The sequence below is a fragment of the Vidua macroura genome, chromosome 8, assembly GCF_024509145.1.
Source record: "Vidua macroura isolate BioBank_ID:100142 chromosome 8, ASM2450914v1, whole genome shotgun sequence".
In the NCBI taxonomy this organism is placed as follows: domain Eukaryota; kingdom Metazoa; phylum Chordata; class Aves; order Passeriformes; family Viduidae; genus Vidua; species Vidua macroura.
The window spans coordinates 16686905-16707830 of NC_071578.1; the positions used below are offsets into that span (position 1 = coordinate 16686905).

Below are 20926 nucleotides of genomic sequence, written 5' to 3' on the forward strand. Positions count from 1 at the left end.
ACAAACCCTATATACACACATAAATATACATATAAAAACATTCACATGCCCACACAGTTCAAGAAAAATACCTACTAAATAAAGCCAGGACTTTTGCTGCTGATGGAATCCACCAGGTACATTTCACCATAGGTGGAAACTCCTCAGGTTTTGCAGGAAACAGCCGTAAAGAAATAAATTGCAGTAACCTGTCCACCACCTGCTTGAACCTCTTCTGTGAAATCCTAAAACAAACATGCTGCACTTACTCTCATGTGATCACTGTCTACACTAGAGTTAGTTATCAAATTTCAATGCTTTTAAAAAAAATCCTTCACTAAAATTTTTAATTCAATTTTAATTGTTTAAATTATTTTTTGTTTTAAATGCTTTTGTTCTGTACATAAAAACAAAATTCCAAATGTAAAGTTTGAAGAAGCATGCTTTTAAATATTGACACATGGTAATTCTCTTCAGTGCACCCCTAACTATGCTCTTTAAGTCTGTGAAAAAAATAAAAAAAGAGCAATAGAATCATTATCTGTTCTTGACTTTTAGTGAACAAAACAAAAATCCTTTTCAATTTCACTCCACACTCTGAATACTGAGGAATTCTGATTTATTTTGAGATATATGGTCCTTTTAAATAAAAAGTGGTATATGCTTCATATGCTTGTGCCATGTGCACATTTTAAATTACATGCTGCACCACTTCCATAATAGCACAACAGTACACATATATGTGTAGACGTTAAAATAGCATTTTGTAAACAAGAGCATTCCTGTTTCAATGGTTTCCATTTCTAATACATGCTTTAAGACTAAAAATATACATGTCTATTGCATCCTTAACCAAAAGTGTAAACCTCATTTGTAAATGCAGTTCCAATGAAGTAATATTTTACCACAATTTTAAGCAAATCTGGACACAGGGAGGGGGAGGGAAATTGAATTACCATCCTTGCAGAGAAGAAAATCCTTAAATAACATTTCCTAGGAGAATTGGAAATTGCAAATGTGGCCAAACTTTGTTTTTACCTCAAACGGAACTTTTTGCTCAGTCAGTACATACCAACTTAGGAGCTGCTCTTTGGGCAGTTACACCCATATGACTGTTTTAGTGAGGTTCTATTAGAGTTATTTCCATGAATTACAAATCGAATGCCCTAACCACACTCTCTCACCACCTCTACTGCACTAGGAAGCCAGGCCTCTAGCTCCCTTGGGGTTTCTGTACATTACAGCAACATTACAATATCTTTTGCAATTTACACCAGATTAAACTTCATTCAAACAAAGATCATGAAGATGTTTGTTTTAATAATACCATGTAAACATATAACTAAAAATTTACACACAAGTTATTTTGCATATGTTATCAAAAATAACTCTGTTAAGTAATTTTGTGATTAAGGCTTTTTTTGCAGAAGAATAATAATTTTTATACATTATGTACATTATGCATCTATAAATCAGTATCACTTATTGGACTATGTCCACATGTATTTGAAAGCAACAAAACCAATCTCTTTAGTCAATTAAATTAACTTTCATATAATTTATAAAACAGTCAACATCAATGGAAATACAGCAACAATTGTAATCCTAGAAATAGAATTTGTAATGTGGAGTTTTGGGTTTTTTTTTTTTTACTTTTTAGACCAGTGCACTAGGAAATGATGGTCAGCTTCTGTTAAGGCTGCTATCTGTCTTAGCAAGTGAGCATAGATGACATAAGTAGAAGTGTTACTAAATTGAGGATTCTGAAAAAGATTAAAAAAAGTGTTAGGTTAATAAACTGCATAAAGGGAAAAAAATCATTAGGATTTTTTCTTATGTTTGTTGTTGTCAGTACAATTACACAAGAAAGTAGTTCACCAAACAGCTTGACAGTGGTAAAACTATGGGAAAAAACAACTCACAACTTCTAGCCAAGTAAAAAATACACAACTTCTGTATTGTAAAAGTATGATTTTTTTTCCCCCAAAATAAAGCCCACAGGTAGCCCAAAGGCAGTAATCTCAGAATTCTGAATTATTCTTTACATTGTAACACAAACTACACTCCTCTAAGTGATGTGGTTTGCATATCAGTAATACAAATTCTTATAGCTCCTGTCTATCCCGTATCAATCCAAACTCATTTTCCCTCTATTCCATGTGTTCACATATTCCCTCATTTCAGCAGGAGACATTCTTTTCAATTCACAGCTAGTATATACCACCACAGAGAAGAAAACTCAATAGTTTTCTCAAAAGAGAAATAAATAAATCAATAAATTAAATTGCCATTTGATATTCTCAAATAACAGCAGAAAGTGCTCCTTGTGTGCGGAGGTGTTAGGTACACTAGCAAAATATAAAGGGGAAATCTGGTACAAATGCAAGCCAACTATAGCAGCAAAGGTAAGAGGTGACCACAGACAGAAATCAGACATTGTAACCAGTCAGACAGACTGGAGAAAGTCAGTCAGACAGACTGGATAAAATGCAACACTGGAGAAAGTCACAGCAATATCAGAAAGTGCATATACTGAAACTTTCAGAGTTACAGCATCCTAATACAGTGAATCTGGGAATAAGGACAACATAAGAACAAATAAGTAGGTAAAATATTTATTTTTTCAACCCAGAAAATAAAAGCAAACAATTACTTGTCTATTAGTGCATAGTTTTAATCTATGCAACCTTTCCTCATCAACCATCTTCCATTAAACTCCCATTCCCATCATGCATTACACTTTTTCCATATTTTAACACATTGTTACAACAGGAAATTGGATGGGAAGTATCGCAGCTATACAAACTATCTTGTTTGCACAGTATACTGGTTTATAGATTGTAAGTTAAGTAGACACATACTTACATAAAAGTACTGTATTTTTCTTACCTGTAAAAGTATACAATATGCTCTGAGATCATCCTTTGTTCGTGGCCTATGAATTAATGAAATAATAAACATATGGATCCATAATTTATAGACATTAAGAGTCATGAAATCATGGACAATTTTATTTTGCTTTGCTAATATGTATAGAATACCATATTTAAGAATCTTCACTGCTCTCAAAAACTGAAAAGGTCATTTACAGATTCTGACAATTCTCTAAAGGTAGCAGGTTATTTATTATCTATCTTTTTAAAACATGACAGAAGGCCAAAAAAAGGTCAGAACTGAAGAGTCAGAGGTGTTCCAAAGATGGAATTCCACATTATTGTCTTTCTCAAGTGACACCATAAAAGAGCTTATTTGCTCATCTTTGATATTTCCGGCAAGAATTCTCCATTCACTTCTACCACTGCAGCCTCTGTACTTCTTCATGTTTATCAAGGCTTTTACATAACCACAAATACACACAGCAACAGCACAAAAAGCAGTGTAAGTTGGAGAAAGGGGTAGCCAAGACCTGGGACACATGTGAGTTACAGCAAGCCACTGTCCTTTGCTATACCTTTTTATAAATTACACTATGCATTCTCACTTCCATTACTTCATGCCAAGATGTTGTCATCTCCAAAAACATTCCTGCTTTTGAGCTATCCCCTTCTGCATCCTGCACTGCTCTTTCTGTGGTGCTGCCCCACACAAACAGTATTGTGAAGCAAACTGTGGATCAGGGAATTGTCCTAGTAGCTGTTGGGGGGTGGGCAATGAGAGTAAGTTTTAACCTAGTTAAATTCTTAAATTCATCTCACAATTAAGAAGTTCAAAGAAATGCCCTGGCAACAAGCAGCTGAGATTTGGCGATGGAATGCATGGCTGTGTATAGATCTGTTTCTCAGAGGGTTCAATGCCAGCTTACAGAGTTCAAGATGTATTTCAGAGATTTGCCAAAAAGAATTAAGTTCTTATGTGTCAAATAAGTTGCATCACATTTTCTTTCTTTGCCTAAAACAATAAAGATAAAACATATATCTTAGTGCTGCTGGTGCAGCACTGATGTAAACATTTATTATAATTACCCTGTCCATTCTTGCAGTAGACCATTAATTATTCCTTTTAGGACTGACTTCTGAACATCTTGAGGCTATGAGGAAAGGAGAGGAAAAATAATATCTGAAGTAATTACACATATTCAATACAAGGTATTGTACAAACAAGCAAGTTTGCTTTGCTTGCATTTCAAGACAGCTAAGAAATCTTTTGTGCTATTATGCTAAATATCTTCCTCACAGATGTACTAGGTGAGTGTGGGGTTGTGCCAATGGTGCCTTTCAACACTTATATCCTGTAAATATAATTTCTAAACTACTCCTGTCCTTTGTATACTATGCACAGGACCTACATTTTACTATTCCCACCCTCACATTTTCTTTACTTCTCACCATGCAGTCCCATCACAGCCACGTAATATCTCTAAGATATGCAGTCTTTAAGAAGTACCACAATATAAACTATGCTTTACTAGAAGGAAAAATTTCCTTCTCTTTTACTAGAGCAGCTGTCATGATTCTACAACAATTCTCATGGGATCATTTGAAGTATGTTTTGAGAGATTCTTCAGAAATCATGCCTATCTGGGAAAAATTTTGGTATAAATTGTATAAAACATGAATTATTTTTCTCTACTTACAGTATTTAATAAGGCATCATAGACAACATTCACAAATTCTGCATCGATTCCAGAGTCCTCAATGGTATTAAATGGAGAATTGGTATCCTTCTGTAAGTTAGATAATACTATCTTTGAAAATGTATACTTACTATCTTTGAAAATACTATCTTTGAAAATGTAAATTTAACAGCAAGCTTAGGAAAACATGTTCAGATATAAGTATTTCCTTTATCAAAACATAAGAATAGAAGTTTCCTTAATTAGTATGCTAAAGGCAGAGCAAAACAATAGTAATCTTACAGATATTCATATTGTCATTCTATTTCAAAAATGTAAGAGGGTTTCAAATAATTAATTACATTGAACTTTCATCTTTGTTGTTGATCCATTATCAGACAAAGGCAAGAAAATTTTAAGGATTCAATATTTATTAAACAACTAAAGGTGACAGGTTATTTCGTCCAGGCTCAGATCCTACCATTCATATTAAATATCATAAGCACATTTTGCTCTATAATAGGCAGGAAATAATAATTTAGCATGAATTCAGAAACACAAATATAACAGTTCCCTAGGAAAACCAAGTATGCCATCATAATACATGAACAGCTATAACAGAGCTCATTCCACACCTTTTTTTTAGGGATAGGGAATTTCTGTTTCCAGATTTGCCTGGGCCACTGCATTAGCATGGATGTTTTAAAAGTGAAATTTGTGTAGAAAGTACCTACACAGTCACAGTGTCACATGCAAACTACATATTGGAATTTTAAAGTTCCACAAACTTGAAATAAAATTGCTTAACTGGAATCAAGAAATAAATGCAATAACAGATTGTCTACAAAAGGCAGGTGAGATCATGACAAAATTATCTGAGTGGCCATGAATACCTGGCTGAAAGCCTTTAACAGATATTTTTAGATACATTTTGAAGATACAAAGCACTGTAATTACTAAATAGTATTAGGAATTATTTTCTACCTTAAATGCAGCATTTATCTCCAAGAAAGAATCAAAAGTTGTAGAATAAAAATTATGTACAGCTTTCCAATCTCCCGATGCCTTCGACTTTTCCATATCATCCCTAGAGAAAATATATTCAAATACTGGTAATGGTTTGATCTTGCCAGCCATTTAGACTTTAAAATGCACTGTAACTTTAAGCTTTTCTCACTAAGCACACTTAGAAGACAGACGAGTATAATATCTGTATCTTTCTAACCTCTTCCTTGTCATTTAAAGATCGTGGTATTGTAAGAGAACAAAAGCATAGTTTGTGTTTGATACACCTGAGCAATGTCTTTTATTCAAAATGCTAATTCACAATGTCACAGTTCAGTGTGTTAGGACAAATAATTAACAGAACAGAATTAAGCTGCAGCTACACTTACATGGTGAAGTTTCTCAGAGTAAGTATGATGGCTCCTAAACTACTCAAATTCACTAGAATATCTCCAAAATTTTCTTTTAAAATTTTTCAAATAGAATTTAATCTTAGGCACAGGTGGTCAGTCTTAGGTAGTTAATCTTAGACAAGGTGATCACTGGTGACAGTCAACGTGGCTTCACTAAGGGCAAATTGTGCCTGACAGATTTGGTGGCCTTCTACAGTAGGGTTACAGTGCTGGTTGATGATAGCAGAATGATATCATCTACCTGGACAAGTGCAAGGCCTTCCTCTGGAAGCTGCTTCCTCTCACTTTGCTGCAGGCTGTGCAAGAAATCTGCAGCATGGGGAAATCCAAACCCAGCTCAGCACAGGGAGCAGCTGCCAGATCCAACTGAGAAGGACCTAGCCCTACCTGGAGGATGGCAACCGTGGGAGAGGGGAAATGGAGAGGTGGTGGGGGCTCACAGCTGGTGGTTCAAATGGACAGGACAAGGACAAGGCTTTAACCTGCAGGAGGGTTGATTTAGATCAGATATAAGGAAGTTTTTTACAAACACTGCCACAGGTTGTCTAGAGGCAATAGTCAATAGATACAAAAATATGAATATGGAAAATAATTCAGTTCTTTGCATCACCTGAGTACCAGGAAAGGATCACCTCTACAAATTTTCCTTTATATCTCTTTTTCTGTCCCACGAAATACACACTGAATAATGAAAAAGCTTTCCTTTTCCTCCCTGGAAGCACAAAATTTCAAAAGTGGGAGAGACAAATAATTGCCAGTATAACCAAAACACCTAAGACTGCAAGGGATTTGCCAACCTACAATAAGCCAGACATACTCTTTTCCAAAACTAAACATTCACTGCATTTCTAATTCTGAAGTATATGTTTTGCCATTTTCTGTGTGGAACAACATTTCAACCTAGAAAAAATATTTTGATCGTTTTCACAGTAACAGAGTTATCAATCCCACCATCATAACCAAACTAATTCCTTGCCAGTCTTACTGAAACTGTTTCCTCATTTGAGATTAACAAAATCAAACGTATGAATTAGGTCAAAATGAAAAGAATTCCAAAGAAAGGAAGAAAGCACATTTCTAGAAACACCAGTATAACTTACTGAAAATCTTTCACAGTTTTGGTTCGAATTGGAAGGGAAGGTTCAGGAGGAATTGGTGCTTTTGGTTCTTGGGGTAACGTATCCATGGACATGCGCTGCTTTTGCCGTACATCGAGGCAAAGAGGTGGCAGGTCCCTCCCTTAAAAGAAAGGTAAAGAAGAGTAAATACAATTCATCTAACACAAATAAATTGGTACTAGGAAAAAAAGGAAACTCCAAGTGTTTGATTCTAACTCTTCAAAAAAGTATTTTTCTTACCATGTGCACATGCAGACATGATGGAAAATTTGGCTAACTAATAAAAATAGCAGTGTTGCCCATTATTGTATTTCCAATACAGATTGTAAATTTTCAATATACAAACTGCAACACTGGTGCTCCTCCCAGCTAAGAAAAATCTCACTCATGACCATACCAAAGTCCAACTATCATATAAGGACAAGACTTCAGTCCATTTTTCTACACTGTGATATAGAATTTTAGCTAGAGATGACTGTGGATCATCTACAGTTTCCATAAAGAATCTCTTGAAAAAACTAAATGGGAAAGGCAAATTTTTTTGTCTTACAGAGAACTGTGGTGAAACAGAAGCATCTTTGAACACTTCTTTTCAATACATTTGGCTATCTACTCTAATACAATTGGCAGCGCTTTGCCAAGGTCTTTCTATTCTACTCCTTCCTTTCTATTTGATCTGAGAATATTTCATCAGATTAGCACAGCAAGACTTGGCAACAGCTGCAGTGAGAGCAGAGATGAGGCTGCCTCTGTGCCCGACACAGCTCCAAAACACACCCAACACAGGCCAAAGCTGTGCCCAACAGTGACACTGGTAGCACCCCTGTGACAATGTATTTAGGAAAGCATAAAAAAAACTGCACAGCAGCTGAGAGAGAGGAGGGATTAAAAAAAAAAGGAAGAAAAAAAACCCAAAAGAAACTACCCTACAGACATGCACATGAGTGGAAAAGAAGGAGAAGGAAGGAGGAGGTGAGCCAGGGTCTGGAGCAGAGAGTCCCTTGCAGCCACTGGAGAACCCATACCTGATCAGGCTGCTGGCAGAACTGGAGAGAAGTTGAGAACAAGGGAAGGTGTGGTAAGCAGGGAAGGGGAAGGTGTTTTGAGTTTTGTTTCTGTTTAGTTAAACTGGCAATAAATTAATAGCCTCAAGTCTGTTCTGCCTATGACAATTATTGGAAAATGTACTCCCAGTCTTTATCTCAATCCATGAGCTTTTTCATCTTATTTTCTCCCCGTGTCCTGTTGAGGTGGGGAAGCCACAGAGCAGCTTGGTGGGTGTCTGACAGTCAGCCAAGGAAAGCCCACCCAAAACATGAAAAAATATTTCCACTGCATTTCCAACACTCATTTTGACAGTGTCTTCACAAACATCCTCAAACACTCTTACAGTCTAATTTATGCTGCTCATTTTTAAAAGCATTTACATCAATTGTGACATATGTTTGGGATAAAAGACACTATATAAAATAAAAGTGTCCTCAAAAGTCATACATATTTAATGAAAATCCTTCATTCTTATACAATGAAATTGTATAAGACCCCTCTAAGCTTTTTTGAAAGTTTGTTTTTTTTTAATTAACAAAACATCAAAGCAGCATCACTACACTGCTGCCTACTTCATTTATCAGCAGGGAAACAGATGCTAAATAAGTCCCATGAATCCAAAACCAGATTTTTTCCCTCATGCTCATGACAGAGTCATTGTCCGTGTGACTTCACTCAGCCACCATTCATGAGATAACAGATCAGAGCTGCCTTCAATCCCCTGAGGATGGCATCAATTATTTATATGGAACCTTGTCCATTCTCACAGATGGAATTTTAACTATTTTAAGATAAGAGAAGTAATTGAAAAAAACAAAGCAGGCATACAGATAAAAAATTAATCCAAGCCAAGGTGCCAAACAATCCAACCATGCAAATGTTCTGCTATTGAACATCATTCTCTGAAAGCAGGATGGACTGATTTTAAAGAATCTAAGAATTTGTCTTATTTTTATACTCTGAGAATAACAAGCTTTTTGATTTAAATCTCATTCTATCTTCCTAATTTTAAATTGATTAAACATTGAGTTATAACCAGCTGAACACACTGAAATGAGGAAAATATTCTCTCTACATCTGTAGAAGAGACATCTGCTGGCAGACACTGCTTCTCAATTCAGTAAATTGAGGCTGCAGGTGATAAGCTGGTAACTTGCACCCTGTCAGCAATGCAATTTTCTCTGAAATGCAGTTTAATTTACATATACTAAAACTGATTTTTAATAGTATCTTTAACACACATGGTCAACTTCAGCATGTTTTGTCATCATTCAAGTTTATTTGTACATAGATTTATTTGCTCTTCTGCCAGTAAAGAATACTAATTAAGATCCTTCACTTGAGTTTCATTGAGTAAGAATGGGAAAGTTTATTGAGTTGATAAACAGCAATAATACAATATTACAAGACAAGAAAAAACAGTAATTTCTGGCTTCTTGCCCAGTTACATCAAGTAAAAAGATTCAGCATATCAAAAACTTTGGTGAAGAAAATCTCCTTGATACAAAGCAGAATTGGGTAATCCAGGGAAGTTCAGGGTAAATGAATGCTGCAATTATTTTCATTGTGACCAACACAGCTGCTGGCCAATGAAGATTTTCAAAGGAGATGAAGCAAACAAAACTTACTTACTGTAATTGTAACATTAGAAAAGAACTAGAACAATCTATTTAGTATATAAATTTTATACCAGATCATTGTTACATTGGAAGACTTATTACATGTGGCAGCTATGTAGCACACAAACATCCCCCTACTTTTCATGCTGTATTTACTAGCATTAGGTTTTCCATACCTTTGTCCTCAATGAAATTAATGTTGTTTGAACGTGAGCCTGAAGTATTACCAGTATATACACCTATATATATACAGCTACACATGTTCAGAGATAGAACATGTATAGATAAAATGCAAAAAAACCCAAACACCAAAACACCAACCAAGCATTATTCCTAAATGCCAGATTAGCAAAAGCAGCATTTTCAACTGATAAATTTGTTCAAATTGTTAATTTCTCCACAGAATACACATACTGCCTCAAAATATATTGAATTCACCTTTGACTCTTAGTAAAAATACTCTGGTTTTACATAGGCAGGTTACTCTGATCCTGAAACTACCACAGCATCTGCTCAATTTTACACACTGAGCTCTATCTCAAGAATATATCCCTGATTGTAATAAATATTGCCACGCAATAGTGTGGTGAAAATTAACAACTAAGTACTTATGAGGCAGTAATTACAACTGGGACAGCATTATTTGCAGCAAAATTGAGGGCACTTCACGAGAGTGATAGAGTTTATCATTCTTGCCAGGTATCAAAAAAAAAGGATGGGGGGTCAGGGGAGAAGCAGACCTTTGGTATGTTTTGCCACAGTCAGAGAATTCTTTACTGACCATCTCCAGCCACTGTGGTTTCCTTTGTGTAGTACAAAGCAATTTGAACAAAGCAAAAAAAACCCTGTCTGAGGTATCATTCAGACCTTTTGTGTTTCAGTGATTGCCTTTGTTTTGGAAGTAGAAGGCACCTCTTTACCCCGTAACAAAAACTGTTAAAAAAAAAAAAAAGGTCTTGCACTGACTTTTAGTTATGCAGTATAGCTAACAGGACTAATAAAAGATTATTTTAGCAAGAATCTAATGCTGCAAGTTATAAAGCACCTTTTTCTGCACAACTTTGAAACTGACAATACTTGTCAACAGTTTTGTTTCAAAGTCACACTACTGCGATCTCTCAGTCAAGTCTCTTTCTCGCCTCAAATTCACTTGAGTGCTATAAAGACCTAGTGAACCACAGAACAACAAGCCTGAAGGGGACTTCCTCAGAGACAAGATCAATACAAACCTGACAAATGTTTCTAGAGTCTTTTATGAAAAGTCCCAAATTACTGAATTCCTTGCCCAAAAGCCTAATAAAAATTCCAGGTCTAACCACAACATCATCTCATCTAGGCTTCATGATTCTAGCCTACCATACTGATACAGACCTACACTTTCTATCTTTCCATCAAGTATTGTTTTCTTGCCACAGCACAACAACCTTCCTTCTCACTTATAAAGCTATTCAGAACTTACTAATTGCTGCCTGTGCATTTTACTTTTTGCCATCACTGGCCTTCATCTTCACTGCAAAACACCATCACCCAGCAACTGCCTTCCTTAAAAGCCTTACACTTGCCTCATTCCCACCATCCTTCAGATGGCAATAAAATAATTTTCTCCAAAGTTCTGACAATTTCTAGAGACACTGATAATTCCATTGAATGACTGCAGCTAGACAAAGAATATCTGCAGATCGACTGCTGAATCAGTACCTTTTTTTTAAATTTCAGATAGTTATTCCATCCTCCAGGTCTATTTGTTTTTTCTTGTCCAACATGTCTGTATGACACAACCTCTACTGGGCATGGGCTATCATTTATCTCACTGCCTGTACAATGTACAACACAGCATAATTTAATGAAATCTAGATTTCCAGATTTTCTGGCACTACCACAATACAAATACTGGCAGAAAATTGAGCACCTTCTAAACTTGGTAACTAAGTAACACAGGTCTTTTTTTCTCTTACCGTTTTTGATGTTGGGTATAACAAGTTGCGTCGGTGAATTTCTGTTTCCGATGCCTTCTTTCTTTTGGTTGATAGTTGTGATGAAATTGCTGAAAGTGGAAAACTGATTTTTGGCTCCTTCCTCCAACCCCTGTAATTAAGATGACAGTGTGCTCTAAAGGGCTAATACATTACTGCTAGAGTAATCTTCCTAGTGAGGTTATTACACAGAATTCTTAAATACCTTTTAAATCAGACTGGTAATAACTGAATAAAACATAAATAATGATTCTGCAAGTTTGCTTCAAATTGATTCAGGAGAGGCACCATAAAATCCCTTTCAATTACATATGAAACTCAAGTTCCAATTACATAAAGAAACTCAAGTATTAATTTGTGGGATATGAAGATATCCTTGGATTTCTGTGAGGAAAACACAATACAATTCAGATGCTGTCAATAACATTCTAACTTTCTGTATCCTAATGTTTACTTTTATACTTCTCACTACATCCAGCTCAGTTTAAACAGAAGAAAGTGTCACATATTCCTTTTTCCAAATAGCCCTAATATATTCAAGTAGTTTAGACAAATCTCCCAAGACCTGAAGTGTGGGGTCAAAAATTCTAACTTCTAAAAACAGTTCAATACTGACTACCGGGGTAAAACTCCTTAATGATTCAAAATGGTCAGTGCTGCCACTGAAGAAAGGCTGACCAACAAAACTTGGTTAACAAAGTGGTAAAGACTCCCTGCTTGAGCACCCGTACATGCTGTCACCAAGGAGCCTGCACAAATCTCTGCTAGGAAGTGTTGATCACTAATGTGCTCTAACAGCAAACAGAAGTGAAATCACACATCAGACTTGCAAAGGATTGTGCCAATTAGTCTGCTGGCTAATCAGCACTGGGTGCTATTAGATATAGTTATTTACTATAGAATCTGCAAAGCACAGGTGGGGTTAAGAGGCTTGCTCAAGATGACAGAAGTCTCATGATGAATATTTTAATTTTCATCTCAATTCCAAGTCATCAATTGATATCAGAAGAGGGTAAATCAACTCAAAAAAAAAAAAATATAAACACACTTCCTGCACATCATGATTTTCAACCTCACAGTAACCTAAAGACTCATTTTCCTGATACCTGGTGTCTGTACTCTCCGTTAGAAAAATGTTTCCATACAAATCAAAACTTTAATTCTGCAAATGAGAATATACATTCTCATGTAATATCCTATCAAAATTTTTGAACCAGTACATTTCCCTTTTCCCTTAACAGAAATACATTTAGACTAAGACATGCAGTCAGAGTTCTAAGAAAAGCACTTCACTTTCACCACAAGATCCTGAAAAAACACCAGAAGAGTAATAACACAACCCATAAACCTACCACACCACAGTGTGCACAAGCTGGTACACTGCCAGAAATTTTAAATAACTGTGGCTATACAGTTATTTTTCCATGGCTCATAACTCACTAAACTGTAAATTTGAACAATCATCAGGAGTTCTGGCTTTAAAAAATCAAATTTCAATTCCTAAAATCGGTATTTTTACCAAATTTCAATTTCTAGTTCCAAATTCCATATACGCAATAAACATTCCAAAATAAAATATAATCACCAGTGTAATTCTCAGATTAACATTTCTTTTTAGTTTATAACCTTTGAAATATCATTAAGATGATTCTTAAAAATCATCTAGCACATGACTGGAGAAAACCAGACCCTGGACAAACATTAGTGACTGAAAAAGAACTTTTAAACAACTCCAGATCTGAGGTTAATCTGCTCAGTCAAAAAATGTGTGCTCCAGGCAGAAAAGCTGTGAAACACAGACTAGTCTAATTACAATTAATAGGGAATAGATAGCAGAGATAATTGAAAAAAGGAGTTTTTGTTAAACAAATTATTGTGACAGCCTTTTTGACTGACTTGGCTTTCTAGGTTTTACTCCAGCCATGTCACTGAAATACTACAGGTGAGCAGTGTTTTAAAAACTTTCTGTTTACTGCCACCTCCCTCAGTAGGGATCATAAAGAACACAAACTGCATCCCCCTCTTTAACTCCATCATCCTCTTTCAAGTACAGTTCCAACAATATTAGACAAACATATGGACAAAGACATTATTGGGAGGCCCTGGAGGGAAACTTCATGCTCATTAATGAGAAATTCTGACAACCCCTGAGGGAGTAATCTAGGGCAAGCGCACAACACCATGTCATATTTAAAAAATTTGTAGGAGGTCAATGAGCTTTTAGAACCTAAGACTCTACAAGCACACTGCCACCAGGAATCTGAACATCCACCATCCCCATCCCACCCACCAAAAGGAATGAATATGCTTAGAGGGAGTAAGAGGATCGAAGTAATCTTTAGTCCTGTTTTAAGATCATACTAATAACCCACAACTCTGTTGGCTTCTTAGTGGAAGTTTTCCAAAGCACTAAGCCTTCCATAGGACCGGAGAGTTACTAGCATTATACTTTATAAAACTGTATTTTTCATTATTGAAGTTAAATGAAATGGTGAAAACAAGTCAAAATGTTTGCAATGAGCACATACAGACTGCTTTCTTGGAAGGGATAAAAGATCATCTAGAAGAGCTTCTGGAAAATCCTGTGTTAGTAAACATTGCTTACTCAAGACCCTTATGTATATGGCAAGCAAAGACAAGTGAGGACAAAAAGATTTTCTTCCCTGTGCAAGAAGACATGGAGGACACTCAAATTTCCAAAAGGCATCTGACAGTGCAACAGGCTGCACTAGAAGCCGGATTTCCCCTTCCATTCGTAGCTTGAAAGGTGTAACTTTGGACTGCTTTTCCTTTACAGAAGTCTCTAATTGTTCCTATTTATTAGGGAGCAAATTACTTAGCTTTCCACAAGTTTCCTTCCAGAATCTGAATGCTGACACCCAAACTATCACCTCTTTGGGGATAGTTTACGACATCTCTCCACAGAACTCCCTCTCTATCCCCACCCCCTTGTAACATGCTACTGAACGCCACGTGAGGCCCTTGGTAAATTCAAACGCTGCCCTGCACCTGACACACAACCACAGATCTGATATCTGAGCCAGGTCTGAGCTCCTCTGCAGTAGGTCCACTTAGACAGCTTCTGCCTGTGGGCGACGCTTCAGAGGTACATGACGGATGTCCCGCTACAAAGAAGTTCTCCTGATTCTTTAAGGTAGCTGGAATTCTACGTGGTCATCCAGGGGCACATATTTTTCATTAACTGAGCTAAGCCTGACATTTTAGGCCAGCACTTGTATCTTTATTCAAGGGACTGGCTTTTACCATATTCTTGCACATTCTGACAGATTTACAAAGCTGAAAGTCTTTCAGGAGATTGGAATGTTTAAGCAAAATACAAAATTGGCAGAATTGCTCCAAGGAGTTTGCAGTTTGCACACAATTACTTAGTTTAACATCACAATTATTTCCTGACAGTCATAAATATTATATGGGCAATCTTTTCAATTCAAATTATGAATTTAAATAAATGATAATTTAAATGATAACTTCTAATAAGTCTGATGCCTATCAGAACTGATGAACTAAAATCTCCTAAGTGTATTAGTACAGGATTAGTAACATTTTTATTCTGTTGTTGGACCGAAATAACTTACCACAAGTTCTAATGTTAAGCTACGTAAGGTATCCAACTCACGCCAGGAAAAATTTATGTTCTGTAATATTGTATGGTCAGCAGAAAGAAAAGCACAACTCTGTTATAATTCAAAACCTGAAGAAAGGTTTCTAAAAGAAAGTTATTCTGGCAAATATCCTTTTTAATTTTCTGCATTAATTCATTCATCATTTAATCAAAATGTTCTGTGATCTTTGCTTCAACACAAAAAAAAAACGGAAAAGATTTTTAAACAAAAAGTTAAAAATACAGAAGTATTTCCCAGCTACCTCTCTTGCCATTAAGTGTATTAGAGCTGAAACCCTCCACCCCCGAGAACCCTTAATGAACATTCACAATGCTGCAAACCCTCAGTCATGACTAACCCGACAGAGCAGACCGTTGTAAAATGTTAACTATAAGTAGATGGAGAATTTATAGCTTCATTATGTCATTGCTTACAGATGCACTTGTTATTTTTAAGAAACTTGAATGAAAGCCTCTCAACGGAAAGGAACATGAAAGAAAATGAAGACGATGATTCCCCTCTTCCCTTTCTCCTCCCAAATAAAGCGGCAAACGCAGCAAACGAACACGGAGCGGCACAGGCGGGCCCGCGGGCGGCTGCCCGGGCGCCGACGGGACTTACCCCGGCAGCCGCGGCGGACACCGACGGGATGGGCGGCAATTTCTCTCCGTCCTTTTCCTTTTCTTTTTCCTTTTCTTTTTCCTTCTCCCCTTCTTCCTCTTCTTCCTCCTCCTCGCCGCCCTCCTCGGCTGACGGGGCCGCGGCGCTGCCCTGGCTCAGCTCCGCTCCCGGCGGATGCCCCTCGCCGGGGCCCGGGGGCAGCTCGGCGGCAGCCGGCGGGCTCTGCAGCGACATGGTCCCGCTCCCGGCAGCCTCTCAGTGCCGTCGGCACCCGCGACCCCGCGCCCTCCTCTCCTCCTCTCTCCGAGGAGCCCCCGCGGGCACCCTCAGCTCCGCCGCTCCGCTCGGCCGCCGCGGCACTGCAGCAGCCGCGCTGCTCCCGGGCGCCCAGACACCCCCGCACGGCGGGGCGGAGCGCAGCGCAGCGCAGCCCGGCCGCCCCCGCCGCGGCCCCGGCGAGCAGGGGGAGCGCGGGACGCGGCGCAGCGGAGGCGCCGCCGGAGCCGCTGCCCGGGAGCGCCCTCGGCCGCCGCGCCACCTACAGACCGCGGGCCGCAGCGGGGGCCGCCGCCGCCATGCTGCTCGTGGGCGGCTCGTGGAAACGCGCCTGGCGGCCGGGGCGCGGCGCGGGGGGAGCGGGGGACACGGCGGCGGAAACTCCGCGGTGCAGGAACCGGCGCGGGGCTGCGGCTGGCCCCGGCGCAGCCGCCCTGGCAAGGGGTGCCGGGCCGGGTGTGCGGCACTGACGGGACCCGGGAGTGGCGACGAGGAAATAGACGAGTAATAAACACATATAAACATAAATATATAAAATATATATAAATATACAGCTGGGTGAAGGGCCCTCGGGGCGGATACCGCTAGGCACGGCCGCGCCTCCGTCACGCCGGGTGGTGTTGGGTACTGCTCTGCTGGCGCAGGCCGTGCCGGCAGGGGCACCTCTCACACCATCCTGAGGCCGTGCCGGCAGGGGCACCTCTCACACCGCGCTGGGGCCGTGCCGGCAGGGGCACCTCTCACACCGCGCTGGGGCCGTGCCGGCAGGGGCACCTCTCACACCATCCTGAGGCCGTGCCGGCAGGGGCACCTCTCACACCATCCTGGGGCCGTGCCGGCAGAGCTGTCACTCCGCGCTGCGGCCGTGCCGGCAGGGACATCTCTCACACCATCCTGAGGCCGTGCCAGCAGAGCTGTCACACCGTGCTGCGGCCGTGCCGGCAGGGGCACCTCTCACACCGCGCGGTCGCCCCAGGGCACGTTCCTCGCCGCTTCGGGTCACGCTCCAACGAGAAAATACAGAAATCTTCGAATCATTAAAGTAGAAAAAGCCCTTCGAGATTATTAAGTCCAGCCTTCGAACAAATAACACCGTGCCCACTATACCATATCGTGGAGTCAAAGCCTTATTGCGAAGGACTGCACCGTACCACGAGGAATGAACGTGTAACGAATGTGTGAGCGTGGTCGGTCTCTGATGGCAAAGCCAGAGCGGTGCCGAGGCTGTGCAGTGGTGGGTCCTGGCCCTCCGTTTGGACAGGTCTCGGGCAGCCGGAGGCGGTACCGCAGTCAGAGCCTCAGCGCAGCTCCCTGGCTGTGCTGGAGCTTTGCTTAAGTGTGTGAAGAAATACCATCTTCAGAAGAGGCGCTGTGTTGAACTGGTTGCAAGACAACATCTAGACCAGATGTCACACGTCCTGGCTGGTACTGACCTGCCACTTGGCTTGGTATGCCCTGCTGCGTGAGAGGGGGACAATGTTGTGTATCCCAACCTACATCCAATTTAAGCTCTTCAAACCACTAGCTGCCAGATGAAACAAGTTTCCTTCTGACCATTCTACTTTTTCTCCCAGCTTCAGGAACAGAGTGTGAATAGCATTACAGACCATGAAAATCTTCAAAATTGTTTTTCAGGTGGAGGAAAAACATGTGATGTTTTTTCTGAGCATTGGCACTACACAAGTAGCTCCTGCAGAAGCTGTGGGAAATATTTCTGTAAGAATCATAAAAGCAATGGCACAATAGGTACTGCAGTGTTAATCTAACACATTGAAAAAGGCTTTTCCTTTCTGAAAGAATGGGCAGACCTGGAGTGTTTTTAGGTTTCATTAAGAAGTGGCATTGTCTCCTTACCTAGTTAAATATGAGATCTGGTTTTCCAAGTTCACTCTCCTCGCTGTGTTTACTTCCCAGTGGCTTTCAGCAGTTTGCATGAATAAGCAGCCTGTTGCACTTAAAACAAAGCCCCCCAAACACTCACTCATCTTTTTCCTTTCCATGCCAAGAAACAACATAATGATAGTAATTTCATCAGCTTCAGTACAAGCAGCTTTACACCCAGTGGCAGTCCCCAGCTAGAAATAATTGGCACAACTGTTTTGTGGAGCTGTGCCAGCTTGAAACATGGAAGGATTTGCTCCATTGAGCCTACAAAGAGAGATGAAATAAAGAAAAAAAATATATGTAGAAAGGCAAGTATAGAAACAAATTAGTATTTTTTTCAGTTCCATTGAGCTATAAAGGCCTGACTTTTGACAATGTCAAAAACACTGAAGTAATTTTCTACCAAGATTTTCTCACAAAAAAGCTAATGCAACATCAAAGACATCAACTTCTATTGTCCATCCGCTCCTGTGCTATTTGAAGCTGAAGTGCTCTACTGAACTAAACTAATTCAAGTGAATATTTTGACTCATGACAGTTATAAAAATAGGCACAAAAATTTCTTCCTACTTTTGTAAGAGAGCAAAATGACCATATACTGAACAAGCAAACACATTTTCTTACTTTTTTTAAACTAATGTAGCGTACATCTGGTGCCCAGGGTTTGAAACTAAAAGTATTTCAATATCATTCATAGATCCACAAGGGAGTCAAAGATATAACCACAGCTGGGAAAGACATATCTAAATAGGCTTTCAGTTTTCTAGCATGGATGGATGCTAGCTGGGAGCAGCAGTGCTGCAAGTAATGAGGTGATGCATGTAGACCCTGCAGTAATTTGTTGCCAAAGTGATGAACTGGGGTAGTGGAATAGTAAGAAAACAGGATAAAGACATTCTAGCAGCAAGATTTGTGGAATATACCACATACACAATTTTCAAAACTAAACAGAAGTATGCAACTGCCATTCTACAGGCTTCATGAATTTGTTGGCCAGATGGCCTGGGAGCCTTGACAAAGGCCCAAACACGCTCAGTGCCTGTATTTCAAAGGACACTCCCTTGATTTTTTATATCTTTTTGTAAGCTGCTTAAAAATCTTAAATCACATGGTGCCAGCTACTTCACTGAATTTTTTTGGTGAAAGGGGCCAAGTTAAAGTTCAACTGAAAACTGTTGCTCATGCCCAAGTACACATTGGCTGTGTCTACAGTTCTTTCTGTTCCTGGAAGGGTTTGCAGTCTCGCTCGACCCCATGCTGGCACACCATGCTGCTGGCTCAGATAAACATGTGCACACTGCAGTATCACCCCTGAATAACTGTAGGGGGACACAGGCAGCATGTGACCCTGAACAGATTTTCTTGTACTTATGGAAGAACTGTCCTGCCTTAGCAGGATGTTGACCTTTTAAGCTGGAATAAGACCTTCTTGACACCTTATTTTAAAATACTTCACAAATATTCTGTTCTGTACAATGAGTTTGAGTTGTCAGGAAGGGGGAAAAGTCACTGGCACATTTCTGTGCAATGACGTGGCCAGGCACAGACCACCACTAGGAATGACAGATGGAACCAGACCAAATGCTAACATTTGTTCACAAATGATTACTAAATGCTTACAAGTAATAGATACACTCACAGAGACTGGCATTTGGGAGTGAGACACAAATATAAAAAATAAAAAGGGCTAAATTCCCTAAATTGCCTAGTATCGTCATGATGATTGGATCTCACTTTTTTCTCTGCAGTCAGAAGTCAAATTGAGCTATAGCCAAAATTGCCCCTGGTTTAATTCAGTAACATTAGGGGATAGGTTTGGGCTGTTACGGGATATTCCCTGATCCTCAAATGGTTTAATGGTGTGTGCCATCAAATGATATCAAACATCTCTGTGCAAACTGGTATTTCAGGAATCGAAATGATATGTGTCCTTCAGAAAAGGTAGGCTGAATTTTCCCATTCAGTTACTGATGTACTCCCATTACACATCTGTACTGTGTCTCTCTTCTGGAGTAGTACTGTTTCCTTCTCTATACCTTTTGATGGTCTCATACACTTCCCAGTACAAAATATTTGGGCTATTTAAGAGATGTGTCCTTTGTGAGATGGACCCTGAGTGGGCACAAGGGGAAGCACAGGGTGGCTGAAACATCAAAAGAGGAAGCAAAGGCTGAAGACAACCCATTTCCTCTCTATGGGAGTAGGAGAGAAAGAAATGTCTGGGAGTTTTCCAAAACAACAGGTTTTCAGCAAAACATTCTGTTTCAACAGAAAGATCTGATTCATTGACATGGAAATGTTTTACAAAGAAGCATCTTTCTCAGTGACCCATTAGCAGAACTCAGGCAACATGCCACTGAAATCCACCTGTTACTCTGCCAACTCAGTTAGAGAGCTCACCACACTTCCATGTGAATCACAAAAATGAGAGACACTGTAGCTTCTAGATTCCCTGGCCTGTTAACTCCCAAGCTGTGGTACCCTCCTGTGCTGCCTGCCCACATCATCCTTTAGGGGAGATGGAAGTGCGTGTCTGCTCACAAGTCATGACTGTTCTGAGACTGCACAACCTCAGAGCTTGTAAGAGATCACCCCAGTCTTGTCCAATCTCCCCTTTTTGCAGCCACTTGTTTCTCTTGAAGTTGGACTAAGGTATATAAATCTGAAGAATTTTGCTCAAAAGAGTCCAAATGATTGTGAATCTATCTGCCATTCCTAACAAGCTAGTCCATTTATATTTGTTATTCTTGCTGCAAATTTGAAAATATGTCAGCCTTCAGCTTGGCTTACTGTTTTAGTCTCTGTATCATATGCCT

At 39.5% G+C, this 20926-nt stretch overlaps 1 protein-coding gene across 2 annotated transcripts in view; it reads right to left on the bottom strand.

Annotated features, from left to right (window-relative positions):
• Positions 1-16273, bottom strand: part of HECTD2 (HECT domain E3 ubiquitin protein ligase 2) — a 33906-nt gene extending 17633 nt beyond the window's left edge. For both annotated transcript variants that reach the window (XM_053984252.1, XM_053984253.1), the window contains exons 1-9: positions 15951-16273; positions 11689-11818; positions 7050-7188; positions 5516-5618; positions 4553-4642; positions 3942-4006; positions 2869-2914; positions 1633-1742; positions 76-224 (exon numbers count right to left, since the gene is read on the bottom strand). In XM_053984252.1, the coding sequence (XP_053840227.1) occupies positions 76-224; positions 1633-1742; positions 2869-2914; positions 3942-4006; positions 4553-4642; positions 5516-5618; positions 7050-7188; positions 11689-11818; positions 15951-16184 (1066 nt within the window). In that variant the 5' untranslated portion in view covers positions 16185-16273. The remainder of the gene's footprint in view (positions 1-75; positions 225-1632; positions 1743-2868; positions 2915-3941; positions 4007-4552; positions 4643-5515; positions 5619-7049; positions 7189-11688; positions 11819-15950) is intronic.
• Between the last annotated feature and the right edge of the window lie 4653 nt (positions 16274-20926).